The 23,888-nt window shown below is 43.9% G+C and overlaps 1 protein-coding gene across 4 annotated transcripts; it reads right to left on the bottom strand.

Moving 5' to 3' along the window:
* Positions 1-843: 843 nt before the first annotated feature.
* CASC3 (CASC3 exon junction complex subunit) lies at positions 844-23,039 on the bottom strand. 4 transcript variants are annotated; one of them, XM_049635983.1, is made up of 14 exons: positions 22,268-23,035; positions 21,872-21,899; positions 21,491-21,528; positions 10,185-10,343; positions 9,943-10,094; positions 9,283-9,459; positions 8,411-9,096; positions 5,800-5,864; positions 5,244-5,358; positions 4,875-4,973; positions 4,405-4,619; positions 3,650-3,772; positions 3,447-3,510; positions 844-2,564 (listed from the first exon to the last, which is right to left on the bottom strand). In XM_049635983.1, exons 1-13 carry the CDS (start codon positions 22,496-22,498, stop codon positions 3,487-3,489), a joined length of 2,112 nt encoding a protein of 703 aa, XP_049491940.1. In that variant the 5' UTR covers positions 22,499-23,035; the 3' UTR covers positions 844-2,564; positions 3,447-3,486. The 4 variants fall into 4 exon arrangements, with proteins under 4 accessions (XP_049491940.1, XP_049491941.1, XP_049491939.1 ...); XM_049635984.1 differs by having other exon boundaries at positions 844-2,559; XM_049635982.1 differs by lacking the exons at positions 844-2,564; positions 3,447-3,510; positions 3,650-3,772 and having other exon boundaries at positions 4,047-4,619; positions 22,268-23,037.
* Positions 23,040-23,888: the final 849 nt, after the last annotated feature.

The following is a 23,888-nucleotide window of genomic DNA, read 5'->3' as shown; positions in this document are numbered from 1 at the left end:
CCCGTCACCCTGTGTGGAGGAGGAAAGCAAATGGACATGACTAAGAGGAATCAGGGGTAGGGGGAAAAAGAATCATGGTCCTCTGCCTCAAGCAGTAGCACCAAGGGATACAGGGGGAGTCCCAACTGTTTTAAGGTATACCATGATGTCCATGCCCCCAGTGCACAAGGATTTGTGGTCCAAGAACAGATGCCACTAGCTCCACATTAAACTCAATCGCTCCCCACACTGGGCATCACCTCTGTAGTAAACCTCACCCCACCCAGGGTCTGGAAGAAAACAGTCACTTCGAAGCTAGGAACCGGCCTGCACACATCAGAGGCTCAGTGAACTAGATAACCGGCAGCATTAGCCACAGCTGATGGTCTCAATAGTTCCGCTTTACCTTTACTAAGGTTAATAGAAGCCTCCCTCTTAGGCTGTGGTTCTTGATACTTCAGTGCCAGAGTGTCTTTACAAGAAGAAAGCTTAGCTACCTGTGCCTCCCCCTGGTACAGTTGTATTGACTTTGGGCACATTACCCTGGGAAACTCACTTGCCAAACACTAACAAAGGTGAAAGGGTAACTACATGTTCACGTGGGTAAGTTGCATCTCACTACTTTTTTCTGTCCCTGATGCTTCCAATCAAAGGGACTGAATAATATCCTGGATCCATGTGGCAATGTAGTTAGGATAAGATAGCCAATGGGGAATACAGATACAACTGTGGGTTCCCCACCTCTCAGGGCTTCCATTTCAGAATTCTTGAGTTGCCTTGAGTTGTGACCGCAACTCTGGGGAGTCAGCAAGTTCTCTACTGTCCCTCCCAAATCAAGACTCATGCAAAACACTGGCAAAGGAGCCAAGTTTACAGTCTAAATTTTATTATCTCCAAGTCACAATGCTGATCACAAATGTGCACCCTTTAAAATAGTAACAAACAAACAAACAACAACAGCAACAACAACAACAACACACATGGAGAAATTCTTGCAATGAAACACAGTGGACCAACAGAGACAACTGTCACAGTGTCTTAAGGTCTGGGAATCTGGGCATGCTGCCCACAGGCTTGAGGAGACATCTTCAGGTTTAAGGCAAAGGGAACAGCCTACAAAAGGCACAACCACCAGCTACCCCTAGAAGAATCTCTCAGTTATTTTCTCCTTGGGGGTTACAGCTTGAGTGCCTCTCCCCACCCCCCACCCCACACCTGTGACTCAAGAGTGGTTAGGTCAGCTCCTGGAGAGAATAGAAACAGTGACATTACTTGGGGAAACACAGCCATCACCATCTCCCTCAGGTTCTGTAGGATAGGGACAGTGGCCAAATTACCCCTGGCAGATACAAGTGCTGCAGTAATAGGGATCTCTTCCACAGAGGCAGCAGGGGAGTGGTTCAGCGCCATGGATAGGGAAGAAAAGGAAGAGGAGCCGTTGTCCCGAAAATGACTGGCTTCCTTAGGCCTGAAGCCCAGATGTGGGATCTTCTGTTTGCAGGGACAGGAGCAGAACTTGGGGAAAATCAGGTAGTAACATCTAAAACACTTGTAGCAGGAAAGACATGGAGAAGAGCAACTGCAAAGTATAGGGCAGACCACTTGCTGGACAGTATCTGCCTCTAGAGAGATGCATTGGTCCACAGCAACTGGAAAGGGGGTGTGGTAGGAAGGATGGAAAGAAGAGAAGCAGAGGGACCTCTAACTCCACTTACCTCCAAGACTGAGCCCTGAGGACTGTGTGAATACAGACCCTTAAGGGGCAAAGGCTTATTCCACTCTCCCTTTCTCACAAGGGCATCTGGACTGCCATCTCTCCCCACTGTAGAGACTCTGCCCTCAAGTAGAGGACTGACACCTACACAGTACAGGGACTGATGGAGGCTCAGACACCTGGAAATCGAAGTCAAGACGAAGGGCTCCTACCACACACTTTGAACTTTTCTCCACAATGAGACACTCTGTGGACGGCTCTGCTTCGAGGGTTAGAGGAATTGAGAGAATCCAAGTACAATAACAACGGCCAGACAAAAATGAAAGGCCACCTCTTTATAGACTTGGTGGGGGAAAACTGGCTGGTAAAACTTCAATTATCTGGGATGCAGGGAAAGACCAAAAGGGAACCCAGAGGAGCTAGCAAATCAGAAGAATGAATTTGTCTCATTTAAAGGCAAAGAGAAAAAGAAACTAAAAGAATATTAATTTAAGAATAATAAGCCAGGCTTTACAAACGAACGTCTTAGGAAACAAAACATACAGGAAGGAGCTTCCCTGGGAGAAGACACTTGAATTTCCCAGGAAAAAGTGAAGAAGAGTAAAAGACATGGGCTTCTAGATGTAGACCCAGAAGCCTGAGCTGGCTGGACCTCTGCTCCTCTGAGCACAGCCAACTCAAGTAAAGAGTGGAGATGGGAGGAAGTCCACTTGTTAGCCCCTTCTCCAACAGAGTCTGTCCTCAGAGGAAGGCAGGGGTCCTCCTCATTCAGCTGCTTGCTGGTAGGAGCCACCCTATAACTTTGAAGCCCTCCTGGTAGTAAACAGCCAGTTGTATTTCTCTTCTCTCCTGGGTTCTCACCTCTGCTGTTCTGACAGGGGTGGGGAAATGGGAAGAAACATCGTTAATGGACCTTCTGGGCATTTACAAGCTGTTTTCAAAAAGCCACGTTTCTAAATCATGTGTTTTATTATTATTTTTTAATGTTTATTTATTTTTAAGAGAGAGAGAGAAAGAAGGAGAAGGAGCACACACGAGTGAGAGAGAGAAAATTCCAAGCAGGCTCTGCAGTACAGCACAGAGATTCTCTCTCCACTTCTCTTTCTCAAATAAATAAACGTTAAAAAAAATAATAATAAAGATAAAAAAATAAAGTCCCTAACAAAGCAACAATAAAACCCCCATGATCTTTCTCCATGACTTTTAGAACTGGCTCTGCTGCAAACACCTCAAATTTAGATTTCCCTTTCCTTAAAAAAGAATGCCCTGCATTTTTCCCTTGCAGATTCCCAAATGAAATTCTGCCAAGTTAACAATGGTTTCTGCTTCAATCCTGCTCAATGCATTCGCAAAACAAAGCGGCTGGCAAATTTTGAGACTCCTTTAAGCCTCCCCACAAGATATCTCATGATTATAACTTAAAGCATTAATTAGGTGATTGTTAAGTAAATAAGCATGAGCATTAGTTTTAAGAATGTTATAAGAGTTGGGGCGCCTAGGTGGCTCAGTCGGTTGGGCAGCAGACTTCGGCTCAGGTCCTGATCTCACGGTTTGTGGGTTTGGGCCCTGTGTTGGGGTCTGTGCTAACAGCTCAGAGCCTGGAGCCTGCTTCAGACTCTGTGTCTCCCTCTCTGTCCCTCCCCGGCTCATGCTCTGTCTCTATCTCTCAAAAATAAACATTAAAAAAATAAATAAATAAATAAATAAATAAGATTTAAAATGTTGTAAGAGTCATAGTACATTGTACACTTACTTTTATAGGATGTTCGATTTAAAATATTTAAGAACTCATATTAACTGGAACCCCTGCTTACAACCTGAAATAATAAAGTCAGAATTTGTTACCAGTCGTTAAAAAAAAAAAAAAAAAAAAAGGCCATGGAGACACACTCAGAAAAGGAGAGAAATTTTCTAGGGGAAAGGAAAGCCCACTGATGTGGGAAGCAGCTTACATACCTCAGGAGGTGGGGGCTTAATGGTGACTGGCTGGGGAGTCCTCCGGGGTGGGGAGGGCTTTGGCTGCACCTGCTGCTGGGCAGGGTTATAGTAGGTCACTCCTCCATATACCTGTGATGGGGCCTTGGGACCCCAATAAGTCAGAAGAAAAAGTTAGGCAAACTCACCCTAACTATGGTGAACAGGAAACATTATTCGGGCAGGAAGCATTATTCAGCCACAAAAGTAAAAGTACTGGGGAATTTGTAAGTTTTTAAATCTCTAAGCTGCCCCTTAAAGTGATCCTTCATTTCTACCTTACTATCTCTTAATTATGTTCTGGTTCTTACTCCTCCAAAGTATTGCTCATCTTTCTCTAATTCTTACCATCAGCTGAAAAATGGAAGAGGCTAAGCTCAGTGGTGACACCTCACATACCAGATGGTGTCAACCTGTCGGGAGTTAAGCAGCACAGGAAGGGGTAGGGCTGGTAAGGATAATACAGCTTCTTTACTCAATTGAATAGCAGACACAGCCACCTAAGACATACCAAAACACTTCAATGAAATACCATTCAAGAAACAGAAGGCAATAAACAGACGATGGGCATTACATAAGCTGCATTTCCAGCTCCTGACCACCAAGAGGCGTCCTGATGTTACATGCAAATCAGTGGCATCGAAATGTTTTCTCAAATTCCTTAAGCATTCTTCCCATATCACCTCCTCGTCTGAATTAAAGGATGTGTAGAAAAATCTGCTCATTAGCCATCTCACCTGCGTATTAGGATATAGATGAGGAGGCGGTGGGGGAGGCAGTGCCCCTGGAGCATAAGGGTAGCTAGGATTACCAAAGTTCATGACGCCTGGAGCAGAAAAGTAAGTAGGAGCAAGCAACTGCTGAGGTGGTGGCTGTCCTGGAGACATGGACACTGGTGGGGGATAGAGGCCCGGATTGGGGAGAGGTGCCGGTGTCTGGTGGGGATGTAAACCTGGATAAGAAGAGGAAAACAAAAATTAAATAGAAGATAACACCATTTCCATGGGATGGCTTGGCTGCCCTGCTCAGCACAGAAAGACTCAGGATGAAGTCCTCAGGATGGACCCAAGAGGAGTTTGTTGCTCAAGCAGCCAGAGTGGCCAGCCTTGTAAGCAAGCAGCACAGAGCTCAGGAGGATGGAGCTTGTGAAGCCCCCAACACATATCCTCACGTACTGGAAGCATACAAGCAGAGGTGCAAAGCTTACCTGGGTGGGGAAGGTGCATTTCTGGCTGCACAATCATGCCCTGAGGAGGCAGTGGGGCAGGGCTGTCACCATGGGTATAGATTGGTCCCTGGAACTGCACTGTAAAATATCACATTGGGACTCTCATAAACCCTCACTCTTCGTATCATATGGATAAGTCTCCTTGTCCCCCAAACCCTTTAAAAGATGTTCTCAGTTTTCCATGTGAAGAAAACAGCAGCCAGACAATGTTTGATAACCACTGTGAGAAGTCAGAAGGGAAATTTTAGGAGTCAAGAGGCGGGTCTCTTAATTCACTTCATCCTGCCAAGAAAGGTGCCTAACAAGAATTTTTAAAAAAACAAACAAAAAACCCCCAAAACAACTCACATGGATCATAGTAATGTCCTTCCATGATACTGATGTGCACAGGAGGGGCAGGAGGCTCCGGCACAGGTCTCTGCCGCTGAGATGAATAGCGTTTGGCTCGCCCACCCTGGACACCCTGAAATAACGAGGTCTGAGCAAAAAGACTCCCAGAGGGCTGACTCTCCTATCAAGTCCCACCCTCCTGTAGGTGCTGCAAAACACACCCTTGGTATATGGCACATATTTAAACAATACTGGCAAAATGAAGGGGTTCTGGTTGGCTCAGTTGGAAGAACATGCAACTCTTGACTTCAGGGTCATGAGTTCGAGCCCCACATGAGGTGTAGAGATTACCTAATAAAAAAAGCTTAAAAAAATATTTGCAAAATGAATTGTAAAGCCAATGAGAAACATCAAGATCTGAACCTAGACCCTCTACCCTTTCTGGAGAGCCAAATTAAAAGAAATATGGGTAAATCAATGGGAAAGCAGACTCCAAGGCCTTATCCTGGTTTAAACAGTGAACAACTGTTGCATGCAGCCCGCTCCCCCAACTACTCCCTTTTCCTTTCTGTACCATTTCTTCCATCCGGTTAAACTGAGGTGGAGGTCCTGCTCCCATGTGTATGTGATTGGGCATACCTGTAATATACCAAAAAAAAAGTCATGGCTGCAGAGCAGATAGATGTTGAGTAAGACTAAAGAGAAAATTACAGGTTGAAAAATACAACATGTGGAATTGTTTTATTCTTTTAAACTAACAAAATTCTTTTTTAATATTTATTTATTTTGAGAGGGAGAAGGGGAGAGACAGTGAGGAAGCACATGAGTTGGGGAAGGGCAGAGGAAGAGGGAATGAGAGGATCCCAAGCAGGTTCCACGGTGTCAGCAAAGAGCCTGATGCTGGGCTGGATCTCATGAACCATGAGATCATGAGATCATGAGCTGAGCCAAAATCAAGAGTCAGAGGCATGCCAACTAAGCCACCCAGGGACCCAACAAAATTCCTTTTAAACTATCTCTGCCTCCTGTCAATACCAGCATTTGGAAATCTGTCCTCACTGCCTGCAATCTTAATATAGCAATAAAGCCTTTGAACACACACACACACACACACACACACACACACACACACTTCAATGAGAAAGTGCAAGTTCAAATTTCTCCCACCAAATACTTCCCTTTACAGAATCCCTAAGAGGTTATAATTAGCACAGTACATTATCAAACGTATTGAAAAATCTCAGCCCTCAAGTTTCTGAACATAACTAGACATTCTGTGAATCTGCCCAATTATTCTAGGCCATAGAGGTCTAGGATGGACATTTGGGAAGATACTCCCCTCTGGCTGAAAATGACTCAGGACAAAAAAAGACACCTTCCAATGGTAATAAGGTATCAGTAGAAGGGTATACTTCTCCATCCAAAGATCAACTCCAGGTCCAGTTTATACTACATTGGTTTTTGGTATTCAAAAATGCACAGGGGTGCCTGGATGGCTCAGTAGGTTAAGTGTCCACTCTTGATTTTGGCTCAGGTCATGATCTCATAGTTCGTAGGTTCATGCCCCCACTGTCAGCGTGGAGCCTGCTTGGGATTCTCTCTTCCTCTCCCCCTCCTCTGCTCCCTCTCACTCACATTCTTTCTCCAAATAAACAAACAAAATCATGCACACCAGGGAAGGATGCTGAAACTCCCAGTCCAAATGAGGATTTCCAATCTTTAAGTTCAAATCAGATTTCAGAAACTAAGGAAAAGAGGGGCACCTGGGTGACTCAGTTGGTTAAGCGGCCAACTTCGGCTCAGGTAATGATCTCACAGCTTGTGAGTTCGAGCCCCACCTTGGGCTCTGTGCTGACAACAGCCCAGAGCCTGGAGCCTGCTTCAGATTCTGTGTCTCCCTCTCTGCCCCTCCCCCACCCACACTCTGTCTCTCAAAAATAAATAAACATTAAAAAAATTAAAAAAATAAAAAAAAAAAAAGAAACTAAGGAAAAGATCTTTTGATCTACCTGGCTGGAGGGAAAGATGGATGGGCAAGAGCCTGGTAGATAGGTCCTGGTTTCTAGAACTCTGCTATCCAACGTGATATCCAATAGCCACATGTGGTTATTTAAATTTCTATTAATTAAAATTGCAAGTTCATTTCCTCAGTCACTCTAGGCACATTACAATTGTTCAAAAAGTTCTTACACTATAGAAAACTCTATTGGGTAGCCTGGCTCTAGATTAAGGAAATTAGGCTTTCCTTTCAAACAGATTAGAAAATTCTCATCCAGGGGTACCTGGGTGTCTCAGTCCACTGAGAGTCCAACTTTGCCTCAGGTCATGATCTCATGGTTTGTGGGTTTGACCACCGCATTGGGCTCTGTGCTGACAGCTCAGAGCCTGGAGCCTGCTTCAGATTCTGTGTCTCCCTCTCTCTCTCTCTCTCTGATTCTGTGTCTCTCCCCTTCTCTCTCTGCCCCTCCCTCGCTTGTGCTCTCTCTCAAAAATAAATATTAAATGTCTCCCCCTCTCTCTGCCCCCCTCCCCCACTTGCACTCTGTCTCTCTCAAAAATAAACATTAAAAAAAATAAAATAAAAGCCCTCCATAAAAAAACATTAAATAAATAAATAAGAAAAAAAAGAAAATTCTCATCCAAATTCAAACGAGTAAGTATCTGCCTTCAAATATTTAACTATTAATTCATATAATAAGAGCACTGCCACCCTCTTCCAACTTTTGCCACAGAGAATGGGTAAAAGATTGTGCATTCAGGAGGTCAATATTGATAACTGGTCAGGTAGGCAAAGTAGTGGGGTAGTCTTGGGTAACAGATAAAACTTCTCTGAGATCTTTGTATGAATATACCTATGAATATATTTCTTTCAGTTAACAAAAACAAAGCTAGGGGCACCCGGGTGGAGTTGGTTAAGCATCCAACTCTTGATTTTGGCTTAGGTCATGATCTCAGTTTGTGAGTTTGAACCCGGTGATGGGCTCTGTGCTGAAAGCAGGGAGCCTGCTCTCAGAGCCTGCTTGGGATTCTCTCTTTCCCTCTCCCCCATTTGCACATGCATGCACTCTCTAAAAAAAAAAAAAAGATATTTATCAGATACTATATCCCCAAGACACCTAATCCCATGTCCCCAAACTCAGTGATGCTCAGGGAAAAAAGTTAGTCACTAACCCTAAGGTACCTACCCCGAAGCTCACGTGGCTGTAGGAACGAAGGCTGCCCTGGAGTCCAATTCTGTTCTGTTATATTTAGTTGTGCCACATCTTGCTCAAGTCCACTTGTAGTAGAATCCACTGGAGCCTCCCAGGCTCCAGTCTTAGCAGGTGGAGAAGGGGTAGTTTCTGGGACTGGAGGCGCTGGGTTCAGCCCTTCAGGTGGAGGGGGCACCTCCTCTGCAACCTTGACTGCATCTCCAGCTTTGATTCTCGTTCTTCTTGCCCGGGAATAGGATTTCTTCTCAATAGGCCTGTCAGGGGCTGGTGGTGCAGCATCAAGAGCAGCAGCTGGAATCTCTGAGGCTGCCTCTTCCTTCTCAGGACTGCCAAGCACTTGAGCATCAGCTTCTGGAGATGGATCCCTCACAGGAGTCTGCTCTAGGCGCCGTGACCGGTAACTGGCTTCATGTTTAACAGTCTCACCAGATCGGCCACCAAGCTGCCCACCAGCATCCACAGGCCTAAAACCAGCACGACCTTCCTTGAAGCCCCCAGATCGAGAGTAATTCCTGGGAGCAGACATCCGGCCAGTACCTGCAGCATTTCTGTTAATAAATGTCCTTGGTGGTAGGGTGCCCCCAGGACCCTGATGGCGATGGGACTTGTTTGGTCGCTCAACAATCCAGTTTGGATCTCTTTGCGGAGGACTCCCAAACCTGAATAAATGGAATGGCAAAAGTCTTAAGGAAAGAAATAACAAAAGAGATGAGATGACTAGAGATATAAACTGAAGGTCAGGGAGACTTCACCCATTCCTCACTGACTAAATGACAGGCTGAAATGGCATTTAAAAAAGCAAAGGTCTCTCTAAAATATAAATATAAACTGCAAAATTTCCTCACCTGGGTTTCCGGATTCTTCGGGGTTTGATGTCATCAGGATTGTGAGCTGAGCGGATGTCATAGCCATAAAGAGCAATGAGCTCCTGTCGAGACTTTGGAGCCTGTTCATCTTCCCGGAACTTATCATGCTCCCAGCGACCCTCATCCTTCCATAGCTTTCGCTGTCTCCCCTTGGGTCTGGATAAAACCAGGAAAAAGTGTCTTAGGCTGGTAGATTCCATTATATAAAGATGTTCACGAAAAAATAGGGTTGGGCAGAGAAACAGTAGGAACTTCACTGCTCTTCCCATTTTCCCAGACAGATTATACAAAACCAAGAGTGAATCACAGAGCCTACTGAGCTCAAATGTAATAAGGGACAAAAATGAGGAAAGACTTCACTTCAAACTACTCAGCACCTTGGAAATAAATATCTCTTGCTTATAAGGCAGCCTATGCAAGTATTTCATATCCCAGAGTCTTGAGCCTCAAATTAAGGAAGGCAGTGGAAGTGTGGGTCTGGATCCCAGTTCCTCCACCAAAAGTTACCAAATATCCTAAGCCTCACTTTCCTCAAAAGATAATCATAAAACTTAAAGTACTGTGAGCAATAAATTAGCAAAGTGCCGGGCATATAGTAAGCACTAAATACATACTAATAGCAGCAACAAATGGTTGTACCTGACTTCCTCCTCCTGAGTTTGCCCTCGAAGATCATGCTCAAAGAAGAGCCCTTTCCGGGGTATGTATGCTGGGTTCTTCCGATCCTCATCATCATCCAAATGCTTAGGGCCTTTTTTACCCACTTTGTTCTCCACAGGCTCTGTGCTCTCCTAGAGGACAGACAAAGGGCTCCTTATTCTCTCCAAGGTTAAGAGTCCTTATTCTGGCCCCCAAAATGGAGGCCTATGGTGGACACTGACCTGTCCATCCCCACTCTGCCTCTCTCCAGTTACAGTGCCTTTGGTGTCAGGCTTTTCTTCTCCCTTCTCTTCTTTTGCTGAACAATTAGCAGCATCATTGGCTTCTGATTTCAGCTCCACTTTGGAGTTTTCCTCTTCACTGTATTCCCCTTCTTCACCCTGAAAAAAGTTCCCATCAGTTGGAAATGGTGCATTTTTACTTTCCATTCTTTTTTTTTTTTTTTAAAGTTTATTGAGAGAGAAAGAGAGCATGTACATGAGCGGGGGAAGGGCAGAGAGAGAGGGAAAGAGAGAATCCCAAGCAGGTTCCATGCTGTCAGTACAGAGCCTGACACAGGGCTCCAACCCACAAACCATGAGATCATGACCTAAGTCAAACCAAAGAGTTGGACCCTTAACCAACTAAGCCACCCAGGTGCCCCTTATTTTCCATTCTTTAGGATAGAAACATTTTCTAATGAACTTTTACTACCATGTAAGAATTAAAAGCAAACATATCAAAACTCTTACTAAAATTTCTAGAGGATGGGGCACACACACACACACACACACAAAACACAATAAAAAATATACATACATACACTTATACAGATCCGTGTAAGTTTTCCAGGAAGATATGCAAGGAAATGTTAACCATGGTAGCCTCTGGGGAAGGAGCCCAGGAGATACGAAAGAGAGGCTTTCAACTGCCTAGCATACAGGGGGCACCTGGGTGGCTCAGTTGGTTAAGTGGACAACTTCAGCTCAGGTCATAATCTTATGGTTCATGAGTTCAAGCCCCACATCGGGCTGGCTGCTGTCAGTGTAGAGACCGTTTCAGATCCTCTGTCCCCTTCTCTCTCTGCCCCTTCCCTGCTCACAGTATCTCTCTCTCTCTCTAATATAAATAAACATTAAAAAAAATAAAAATAAAAACTGCCTACCATACAAAAGGAGCTTAATCTTTGTTGATGATTTCTCTCTCTCTTCATGGATTATTTCTTAAACATGCAGTGCCTAAAAACTACACTCTAACTCAAGCTGTGAATTGTCTCATCTCAGAATAGCTTAGAGCAGAGATTCCCAACCTTTTAGATTATGTGGACCTCTTGTTAAACTCCAAAATTTTCATGAATCTCCATTAGACAATAGCTCATATAACACCCAGTGACTGAAAAAAACATATTAACAAACAATTTCTATACATTCAATAATACTTCAAAAAAATCTACATTGTATTAACTTGTATATTCAAAACCAGTAATACATAAAGGTGGGAGATGTACATTTAGTCTATAAATAATATGAACTGAGCTAGTGAATTTGCAAACTCTGTAATAACCCTATGATTTTTCAAGGCATTTATTTACCCTCAAATTGGGAAATAATGGCATACATTTTTTATGTCTGTGATACGAATACTCAACTTTCTGCAGCATGAGATCACCTTAGCCAACAACTCAGCCCAGAATTATGTAATTATAAAATTTTGGCTTAAAAAACTTGTTCTTTTTAAGATTTTATTTTTAAGTAATCTCTACACCCAACATGGGGCTTGAACTAACGACCCCGAGATCAAGAGTCGCATGCTCTACCAACTGAGCCAACCAGGCACCCATGACTTAGAAAGCTAGAGAACTTGTATGACCACTGCATTTTAGAAATGAAAACAAAGCTCAAGTGCTTTCTTGCCTCTCCACATCTCCTTTCCTCTCCTGCCACATCAAGATTGGATAATCCTGCTTGTGACAGAGAAACTGCTGAGTCTGTCCATACAGAAGAGGGTCCTTAGGCCACCTACTAAACAGGGGCCACCAGAAAGGGTTAGGTAATAAAGGTGTGGCTAGTTCTAGGGAGAGAAAAGGAGCAATTAAAGCGTATGCTGAGGGAACTGGCTTTAGAATACTTTCATTTCAAATTCCTCTCAGGATTTGGGCCTCCAGAGGCCAATCTATAGGCTGGAGGGTAGGTTTAGAGACCTGAAAACAAAGAAATGGGTTCAAAGGAAGGTGGGCTAGTCCTCACTGCTGGGTTAATAGGTCAGGGTGCCAATACCCCACTGCCACCTGGTAGATAGGTGCACACTAGTCTTATTCTCCTACTGGGTCTGACGCTTGATCTATACTAGACTTGCTCATAACTCCAAACTCATGCTAACATCAGGAATGTGATCAAAGAGTTCTGAGATTCCTGATAAAGCAAAGAAGCTCTAAGTTTCTACCCTTTCTTCAAATAGAGTGGCGTCTGCCCAACCGGCCCAAATGAGCCAACTAATCCTCTTCCCTACTCAGCATCTGGGTATTTCAGCCTCTAAGTGTTTTGGGTCAGATTCCTGAAAGGTGATACTGTTATGAAACCCACAATTAGAGGAAGACCACACCCACACTATAAGGATTAAGCCTCTACTCATAGCTTTTTTTTTTTTATTTTTAAAAATGTATTTATTATGAGAGAGAGCAAGTGAGTGGGGTAGAGGCAGAGACAGAATCCCAAGCGGGCTCCGCACTGTTAGTGCAGAGCCCAATGTGGAGCTTGAAATCACAAACCGTGGGATCACGACCTAAGCCGAAATCAAGAGTCAGATGCTTAACTGACTGAACCACCCAAACGCCCCTACCCACAGCTTTCTAATAACCAAGTGCCCTTGATTCTTCCCATTTCCCCTCATTCACAAGAAGTTTCCCCTCCTCTTGAGATGGGGATGGGTGGGTGGTAATCATTCAGTTCTTTCCCTAATCTTATGTCCCCTGTAAGTTCTAAAGCAGAAATTTCAAGAATCTTATTCAATATGTATATGTGACCTTCATTCATTAGTCCCCACCAAACAAACACACAGACGCACACAGTGATCTCAAACATCTTAAAATAGTATCAGCATGATTATGAGAATTTTGTCTTATGCTCTGCCTCCTCTAGTCCATGGTGGAATGTCAAATGAGGGAATTCTTTTATTCCAAATGAGAAACTAATTTTGTTTCCAGGGCAGGACAGAAAGATACAAACAGCAGTGCTGAGAAGACTCCAAATTAGTCTGGTCTAACTGAAGACAAAAAGGTGCTACCCCAGGATCACACTGCTTTGGCTAAGGACTGACACCAAAATCCTTTTCCAGAGACAAAACTCCTCTTCAATGAATACTCTCCCCAACTCTCAAGTCTAGCTCTCCCTTGAAGCCCCTGGTAGCTTTCTCACACAGAAGTTTTAGCTTATTCTTGCATTCCCTATGTATTTCAGAGTATAAGACAAGAGTTAGTGTCTTCCTGGTTCTCAATGTCTCTTCTAGATCTAAGTTCTCCAGCATCATTTTAAATTCCTACTCCCCTGAGGCTCCTATCACCTAGCTATATACCTCTATGCCTTCCTTGAGCCAACCCTGCCACAGACTTGGAAGACTAGCAAGATGCTCACTCTTCACCTCTGCTACAGGCCATCTGTTTCCATGGCCACACTCCAGACAAGTCTTATCTGGAACTACTATACATTTCTTTTTTTTTTTTTTTTTTTTAATTTTTTTTTTCCAACGTTTTTTTTTATTTATTTTTGGGACAGAGAGAGACAGAGCATGAATGGGGGAGGGGCAGAGAGAGAGGGAGACACAGAATCGGAAACAGGCTCCAGGCTCCGAGCCATCAGCCCAGAGCCCGACGCGGGGCTCGAACTCACGGACCGCGAGATCGTGACCTGGCTGAAGTCGGACGTTTAACCGACTGCGCCACCCAGGCGCCCCTATACATTTCTTTTTTAAGCAGGCTCCACACCCAATGTGGGGCTTGAACTCACGACCCACGACCCTGAGATCAAGAGTTGCCTACTCTGCCAACTGAGCCAGCCAGGCACCCCTGCTATACATTTAATTTTTATGCCATACATTTTTAAAAAACTAAGCCTGCTCCTCTTTAAAACTCTTCAATACTCCTTTGATCAAAACTACCACATGCAGGGGCACCTGAGAGGCTCAGTTAGTTGGTTGAGTGAGTGACTTCGGCTCAGGTCATGATCTCGTGGTTCCTGAGTTCCAGCCCCACATCAGGCTCTGTGCTGACAACTCAGAGCCTGGAGCCTGCTTCGGATTCTGTGTCTCCCTCTCTCTCTGCTCCTCCCTGATTCGCGCTCTCTCATAATAAACATTAAAAAATAAAAATAAAAAACTGCCACATGCAAAAAAAAAAAAAAAAAGTTAGACCCTCACCTCACCCCATATACAAAAATTAACTCAAAATGAATCAAAGTCCTAAATTTAAGAGCTAAAACTATAGAACTCTTAGAAGAAAACAGGAGTTAATCTTCATGACTTTGGTTTTGGCATGGATTCAGCCTTCTTAGATATGACATCAAAAGCACAAAAAGAAAAAAACAGATATATTAGACTTCATCAAAATTGAAACCTTGCACCATTAAGAAAGTAGAAAGAAAACCCACAGAATGTGGAAAAAAGATTTGCAAATCATGTATCTGATAAGGAACCTGTATCTAGAATATATTTTTATAACTCAATAAAAAGACAACCCAACTAAAAAATAGGACAGTCCTGGGTGGCTCAGTCGGTTAAGCATCCAACTTCAGCTGAGTCATGATCTTACAGTTCACGGGCTCAGGTCCTGCATCGGGGCTCTCTGCTGTCAGCACAGAGCCTGCTTCAGATCCTCTGTCCCCTTCTCTCTCTGCCTGTCCCCTGCTTGCATTCTCTCAAAAATAAATAAACATTAAAAAAAAAGGGGGGGGGGCCCGGGGTGGCTCAGTTGGTTAAGTGTCCGACTTCGGCCTAGATCATGATCTCGAGCCCCGCATCAGGCTCTGTGCTGACAGCTTGGAGCCTGGAGCCTGCTTCAGATTCTGTGTCTCCCTCTCTCTCTGCCCCTCCCCAGCTCATGCTCACACTCTGTCTCTGTCAAAAATAAATAAAATTAAAAATAAAAATAGTAATAATAAAAAAACAAGTTTAAAAATTGTCTGGGATTTTCCCAGGATTCTGGGAAAATGGCAGCCGCAGTTTTTGATCTCTTCTAACCTCCACATGAAATGAGGGCTTCTAGACAGCAAAATCAAAGCCCTTTAAAGGCTTTGGACGTTTACAACAAAACTAGGTTACAAGGTATTCCCCAGACCTCAAAATACAAGCAAACAGAAATAAAGCACGAACAGCTATTAAGACCTGCACCAGACTGTGTCCGTACTCAAGAAAGCAGAGTAGTAAATGGAACTGAGAACAGGAGAACCCTGAACTAATCAACAGGTATTTATTTAACAGAAAGCTAAACTGAAAACAACAGTTGAAAGTAGGAGGAGTTTTACTGTCTCCAATAGTGTTTGAATGTGAGGGTCCTGCAGTGAGAAGCTCTGAAAGGGCTCGAGGTGTCTAAAATCTCTGAAATCTTGCAACCGACCCAGCTGCCAGGGCTGCCTTCTAGGATAGGGTCCCACACCAAAGAGAAACTTGAGAGGACAATCCAACTGAGCAGGAGAGGACCACAAGGAGTGAAGAGAAGCTACAGAACAAATTAGGAAAGGGAACAAGAGCAGGAAATCACAGAAAGCAATCCACCACTTTTTTTTTTTTTTTTAACACTACAGGAAAACAACAGAAAGAGCTTTATGAAGTCAGAAAAAGCTACTCTGAGCCATATGTCCTTCTAACAGATCAGGAAAACTAATATCACATAAAATACAAACCGGTAACAAAAATATAGAGGTCAAATCCTATATGAACTTATCATGAGAAAGAAAAAATAAGAGCATTCTACAAAGAAAGCATGACAGAAGACAGACATATCATATAAAAAGTGTAACTTCATTTCAAAAAAGCTAAAAAGGCATTAAGAAAATTAGGTAAGATATGAAAGAACATCAATCAGAGTTAGAAAAACTCAAAAACGAAACGAAAGAACTCAGGAAAGTACTAGAAATTAAAAAAAAATCATTTCAAATACAAAGCCTAAAACTAGAAGAAACACAAGAGTGAATAAACATAGTAATAACACCTTAAGTGAAAATAAAAGTGATAAGGAAAAAGTATTTTTAAAAATCAAGAAGTAAAGGAAAAAAGGATTAGAAAGAAAGGGTCAAATACTGAAGACACACATAAAATACTTAGGAGGCACCTGGGTGGCTGTGTTGGTTAAGTGTCCAAATTTGGCTCAGGTCATGATCTCAGGGTTCGTGAGTTGGAGCCCTGCATCCAACTCTCTGCCATCAGCACAGAGCCTACTTGGGATCCTCTGTCCCCCACTCTCTCTATCCCTCTCCCACTTGAGCACATACACTTTCTCTCTCTCAAAAATAAATACACAATAAAAATAAATAAAACAAAATACTTGGGATAGGAGTTCCATGACATATTGCAGAGTACATCTCATACCTGTGAACACCAACCCAGAGCAACTACCACCAGACAAATTCTAATATAATTACTGGACCTTAAAAAATATATACTGGGAATACCTACACAAAAAAAGCAAGTGACCTATAAGGGAAAGAAAATAAGTAATGATCAGTTTTGTTCAAGATAAAATCTTTGGTTCATGTTGTCTTTCCATGGATCTGGAAATAATTTGCAGGAAATACAAAGGACAGAAAAGGCATGTTGGGTTGTACCACGAGTGAACAATCATCAATACCTTTTCAACAGATTAACTGTAAGGAAAAGAAAGGGATGAAAAACTAACCTGTAGACTAAGAGACCGATCAAATTTGGGGCACCTGGGTGGCTCAGTCGGTTAAGCGTCCAACTCTTGATTTCAGCTCTGGTCACGATCTCACAGTTCATGAGTTTGAGCCCCACAACAGGCTCCATGCTGATAGTGCATCAATGGAGCCTGCTTGGGATTCTCTCTCTCCCATTCTCTCTCTCTCTCTCTCTCTCTCTCTCTCTCTCTCTCTCTGCCCCCCCCCCCACTTGCACACATCCTCTCTCAAGATAAACTCAAAAAAAAAAAAAAAATCAAAATTATTATTTTTTTTGAGAGAGCGCAAGTTGAAGAGGGGCAGAGAGAGGGGGACAGAGGATCCAAAGCAGGCTTTGCACTGACAGCAGCAAGCCTGCTGTGGGGCTTGAATTTATGAACCTTGAGATCATATCTTTAGCCAAAGTCAGATACTTAACAGACTGAGCCACCCAGATACCTCAAGAGAGATCATACTTTAATAGGCAAGACTGAACTGTAGCGTATAGGTATATAGTTAGTAATCAAGAAGAAATGCAAGCAATGGATTACTATTAAAGTCAGGATACCAGGCTTTTTTTCTGTAATATATCTGCTGTCCATAGAAACTTTTTCTATGCTGTCCAATACAGCAGCCAGTACCCACACCTAGCTACTGAGTACTTAAAATGTGGCCACCGCAACTGAAGAACTGAAGTTGATTTTAAGTTAAACTAATTTAAATTTAAATAGCCACATTTGGCTAGTGACTACTGTATTAGAGCAGAACTAGACTTTCTTAACTTTCAGACGATATATATACTATATATTGCCATTTCAAAGTCCCACAAGTCCCTCAATTTCAAAACATCCAAAATTTAACCCACCATTCTTCTTCCTAAAATCTCCTCCTGTGTCCCATTCTTTTATTCTTTAAAAAAATTTTTTTAACGTTTATTCATTTTTGAGAGACAGAGTTTGGGCAGGGGGTGGAGAAAGAGACTGACAGACAGACAGACAGACACAGAATCCAAAGCAGGCTCCAGGCTGAGCCGTCAGCACAGAGCCCTATGCAGTGCCTGAACCCACAAACTGTGAGACCATGACTTGAACCGAAGTCGGATGCTTAACAGACTGAGCCACCCAGGCGCCCCGTTCTTTTTTTTTTTTTAATGTTTTTTTTTTTAAGAGAGAGAGAGAGAGAGAGAGAGAGAGAGAGAGAAAGAGAGGCGGTGTGAGTGGGAGAAGCAGAGGGAGACAGAATCCGAAGCAGGCTCCAGGCTCTGAACTGTCAGCACAGAGCCTGACGCGACGCGGGGCTTGAACTCATGAACCGCAAGATCATGATCTGAGCCGAAGTCGGATACACAACTGACTGAGCCACCCATGTGCCCTTCTCGTAAAATGTTATTTTTGAGAGAGAGAGAGAGAGAGAGAGAGAGAGAGAGAGAGACAGACAGACAGACACAGAATGTGACTGGGGGAGGGGCAGAGAGAGACAGACACAGAATCCAAAGCAGGCTCCAGGCTCTCAACTGTCAGCACAGAGCCCGACGTGGGGCTGGAACCCATGAACCACGAGATCATGACCTGAGCCAAAGTCAGCTGCTTAGCCAACTGAGTCACCCAGGCACCCTTCCTGTGTCCCATTCTCTCTCTCATTCATCAACCTGGGCATCCCTTTGACTCCTTAATTCAGGCTCCACATTCAATCAAGAAGTTCTGTTAGTACCACCTAACAGGTCTCAAATCTGAGTCCCACTGCCATGTCTCTTCTGTAGGGTACCATCATGTTCCCTGGCTTGTCCTAACAACCTCTTAACCGGCTCTCCCTGTCCCAAGTCTTGCCTCACCCACAATTCATCTTCTTTACTTAAGCCATCAGTAGCTTTCTTTCCTTGCTATTAGGATAACACCCAAACTCATTTACATACAGAACGGTGAGATGCTATAAGTTCATAATCAACAAACTTCACTGAACACTGCATTCTGCATAACAATCTTTCCAGGGTTTCCATTCTCTAGTGACTACTGCAAACATTCTTCACCCCCAAAACCTCTCATCTCCCTTCTACTCTTTACACATTAACTTCATCACTGACTTCAGAGAAAATAAGTCATCTCATCAATCACCACATTCTATGAATTCCATTACCTAAATAGCTTTCAATTCTGTCCACTTTTTTCCTCCCAAGTTAATTTATTTTAAGAGATAGAGAGAGCTCAGGAGGGGCGGGGGGGGGGGGAGGGGGGGGGAGGGGGGGGGGGGGGGGGGGAGGGAGAACCCCAAGAACGCCCTGCACTGTCAGCACAGAGCCTGACAACAGGGCTAGAACCAACAAACCCGCAAGATCATGACCTGAGCCAAAACTAGAGTCAGACACTTAACTGACTGAGCCACCCAGGTGCCCCTTGATCCTGTCCAGTTCCGTTTTCATTGCTATCACACCACTCCACTCCAGGCCACATATACTGCTTGCCTCAACTTGCACATTGCTTTAGCTTTTCTGCTTCCAATTTTGCTCCCCTCAGATCAACTAAAATTGCAGACAAGATAACGGTTATAAAATAATAATTCTTGGGATGCCTGGCTGGGTCAGACGGTAGTGTGTCCAACTCTTGATCTCAGGGTCATGAGTTCAAGCCCCATGCTGGGTATGGAGCCTACTTAAAAAAAAGATCTCAAATTTTACTGTGCATAAATATCAACCTGGGATCTTATTAACATATAAATGTCTGAGTCTTCCCTCCCTCTGCAAGATTTTGCTCAGAACTGGCCAACTGGATTTTCTGAGGCAGGTGTCCCTTGGATCTGACAAACACTTCTTTAAAATTTAAGTCTAATTCAGGGGAGCCTGGCTAGCTTGGTCAGTGGAGCATGCAACAGCTGATCTTGGGGTTGTGGGTTTCAGCCCCACGTTGGGTGTAGAGATTACTTAAAATCTTAAAAAATAATAATAAAATAAGGGCGCCTGGGTGGCTCAGTCGGTTAAGCGTCCAACTTCGGCTCAGGTTATGATCTCACAGTTTGTGGGTTCGAGTCCCACATCGGGCTCTGCGCTGACAGCTTGGAGCCTGGAGACTCCTTCGGATTCTCTGTCTCCCTCTTTCTGTCCTCCTCTACTCATGCTGTCTTGCTCTCTCAAAAATAAACATTAAAATAACAATAATAATAATAATATAATAAAATTTAAGCCATCAGTATTCATCACATACTTGGTGAAAACCCTGTTACGCTTTCTCACTTCCTTACGCTATAATCCAAATACATTTTAATCTGGCTTACAAGATATTTTAAGATTTGGACTCAGACTCATCACTTAGCACCAGTCATGCTAAACTTTTCACATCCTCCAAATGGTCATGCAGTCCATTCCTTCTAGACCTTTTTCCCAGTGTTCTCTCTGCTTAGGATATTCTGCCTGGCTAACTCCCACTCACCCTTCAAATCTCTATTTTAACATCCCATCCTCTGTGTTTCCTAAACCCAGTTAGTTGCTCCCACCATGTGTTCCCAAAGCACCCTATGCTTCCGATATTATGACACTCACCAAACATTAATGTAATTACTTGTCTATTTTCTCCACAAGGGAAGAACCATGTCTGTCTTTTATTCCAGTGCTCAGCACAACTCCTGGCACATAGCAGGTACATGAAAATCCCTCGACGATCTTGCCCCTGTTCACTAATTTGCCTTTATTTCTGGTATCCGTCCCATACCTATTATGTTCCAGCCACATCAAACTATCAGTTTCCAAATAATTCAGTCTACTCTGTGTCAGGACTTTCACAGCTGTTGTTCCCTCTGCCTAGAACATGGTTTGTCTAACTCCAACTTATTTTTTCCTGACTACCTAAAATGGATTCAGTACTCAGCCATTAATACCCTACTTAACCCTGTCCCCAGCAGTTGTCACCAAGTCCTAGGATTGCCTGCATGTTTATCCAACTTCCTTACTAAGTCATTCCTAAAGACAGAAATTGTGGTATAGCGTTCACTGTTGCATTTTCAGTGCTTAATGGAAATCTAATACACAGTAACAGTTCTACAAAATCTATACAATGAACCTTTGATCCACAATCCAATTCCTTCTGTTCATAATCCCATGATCAAAATCCAGAACTCAGGACTTTATTCAACAACCCCAGGAAACAAACAGCCATTCCCTGGTAGTTCATCCAACCAAAATAAGATCACAAAAGCTTGGTTTATGGAAATTTTCTCCTGAATTTAAGAGGGAGAAAGCACCCTATAAACTGAGGGATGTTTCTGATACAAACCACTCAGAATCCTGCCCTTTTAAGGTCTTCACACTTGAAAAAAAATATCCAACTGCCTGGTTTCATTCTGTAGGTAGCATAAAAGGAACTGCCAAAGATCCCGTGAAGGACTTCAAGATGTTCTCATTCTCTAATTTAGAACCTTATTTTTCGCAGACAGAGTGAAAAACTAACACTAACAGTGTATCACGTGAAACCTAAAGAGGCATGCACCAAATTTCCCTCACTCTAAACAAGACCTTTTATAACAGTTTTTGAAGAGCATAAATGAAGAATGCACAAGAACAGTAACAAGTGGGTCATGGTACTTTTGAACCACGAGTGTGTACATGTTTTTAAAATACATTAAAAACAAACAAACCATTTTCCAACCTAGATAACAGAGAAAAAAGAACCTGTTACACTCACTTCAGAGTCTTCTGCACTTTCATAATCCGAGAGAACAGCTGAAACAAAACAGAAATACGTAAGGAAAAAAAAAAAGGCAACAGAAATGATTATAAATACATTTCCTGATTGCTTTTTGAGTCAAGCTAAGACTCTAATTCAATTCTGACATCAACCTATCAGGGAGATAAAATTACGGTCCCTATTTACAAATGGGAAACAGGCTCAAAGAGCGATTTGCCCAACATCATACTGCTAAAATGTATGCTTACAAGCCCTGTGCTACAAAGAGCCACGTTATGGCACTTTTCCCCCACATCCATAACAGTCTGACAGGATGTCAACTGCTAAAGATAGGTGATCTGAGTTTACCGGCAAAAAACTTGTCATAATGCTACTCACCATCGCCCTCCATGCCATCTTCACTCTCCTGAAGGGAAGGAGATGACATGGGTTAGTTCCGTGATTTCCAGAGGGTGGGGAGCTAAAGACTCAACACAAAATGGTTGAAAAGGGAAATGAGGAAAGGTACATCTTTAACAAATAGCAGCCGAGGGAGGTCCGATCTCTTCACTTCCAGCCCCAATTTCTGAATAAACATCCGCTTTTCATCTACAGCGGCTCTACCCTTCCCCTTGACACCCCAACACCTCCTCCTCCCTTGGGGCTCCGGATGCACACCGCACTGGGATAGCTCTCTTCTCTAACACGATATGCCCCAGCATCTACCATCAACTCCCAGCCTCGCATCACCACCTACACCCCGCCCCCCGGCCGGCCCCGCCCGCGCGCACTCACACATTCCGACTCCTCGGCGCTCTTCGCCCCCCCGCTCTCCACCCGCCGCAGATGAAGGGCCCCAGCTCGGCCTCCGCGCTGAGAAGGCAGAGAGCCGCTGCCACCGCCTCCAGCGCTACCGCTGCAGCTCCCGCCGCCCCGCGCCGGGGAGCCGCCGCTGTCTGAGCCCGATGCGCCAGACTCCTCGTCCTCCGTGTCCTGCGAAGCGCGCTGCCGCCGACGATCCGCCATCTTACGGAGAACGTCCGCCGCCGGCCAGCTCCTTACGTACCGCGCCCGTCGCAGGGGCTGCCGGGAGGCTTGAGAGCTAGTCCCAGCATGCTTCACGTGCGACACTGGCCGCCGCGCTTTTCGGGAGGAGGGGCTAGGGGCGGGCACCCTGCGGCACGTTTGCGGCGAGCGGGATTACGTAATCCGTGTCGTGCGGGGGGCGTGCCGCGACCCCTGTCTTTCCTGGGGTAGGCCCCCGCGAGGGTAGCGGTGTTCCTCGCCCAGCCATCTTGGGCCTTCCGAGTGGAAGGCGCTCACCTGTCACAGCTTCACTGCGGCATTGGAGCTGTTTCAGGCTTTTCTATTTCCGTTTCTCGTTTCTACCTACGTTTGAAGCAGATCGTTTTACTGCATTCGTTTGCTTAGTAAAATCACGAGTGAAGGTAAACCTCTAAAGTCGTTGTGCTGGGTCAAAATTTGCCACAGCAGCTCATTTGAAGCTAAAGAGCGAAGGAGAAACCAGTTGTCTGCAGTGAAGCTCAAGGACTTAGTGTTGCAACACACCGTGTTTTCTCACTTCCTCTTCCTTCTTGTATCTCCCCCACCCCCATCCCAGCTATCACCTCTCCCAAAGTGCAGGCTGGTATGATGCTAGACTTAACCAAGATTTAGAACCGATTTTAAAAGATGAACCGCCGTTGGTTCTATTTCCTGACATGATTTCCTTCTTAAGGGTTACCAGACAGGTAGCTGAGGGGAATGCTTTGATTTTGGCCAGGCATTTGCCAGCAGTGAAAAAAAAAAAGGTGTATTTTCTTTGGACCATAGTAAATACGTTCAAGATGTGTAAGGTATTAGTGTACCTACAGGAGTGCACATTAATAATATATATCAAACAGAGAAAAGTCACTATGGCATAGTACAGGATTCTATCCCATGTAACATTTTTATAAGTTATATGGTTAAAGATTCTGATGTTTACCAAATTTATAGACAATACGAAACTAGAAGGCATTCTGAATGATCTTAACAAGTGGCCAAATGTGACATGTTGTAAATCCAGCTCCAAAACCCAGCTTCCAGAGTCCAAAAATGGAGGATGTATGTATGGAGGAAAGAAGGGGAAAGGGAAAGGAAAAAGGAAAGGAACGGAGGAAAAGATTTGGAGGGCTTTTTCTGTCACAAGGTAAATTGATGCAAATAAGGCTGCCAAGTTTAGTGTGTAAATAAGAAAAGTGATAACCTGCCACTTTACTTTTTAGTTGTTTGGTCTGGGTTCAATTTTTCTTTTTTTTCTAAGCAGGCTTCATACCCTGCACAGAGCCCAACGTGGGGCTTGAACTCATGTGAGATCAAGACCTGAGCTGAGCTGAAGAGCCACCCAGGTGTCCCAAGGCTGGGTTCAATTTTT

Source organism: Panthera uncia, chromosome E1 (assembly GCF_023721935.1).
Source record: "Panthera uncia isolate 11264 chromosome E1, Puncia_PCG_1.0, whole genome shotgun sequence".
Classification (NCBI taxonomy): domain Eukaryota; kingdom Metazoa; phylum Chordata; class Mammalia; order Carnivora; family Felidae; genus Panthera; species Panthera uncia.
The sequence above is the reverse complement of the archived record's forward strand: the minus strand, read 5'-3'. Positions and strand labels throughout refer to the sequence as shown.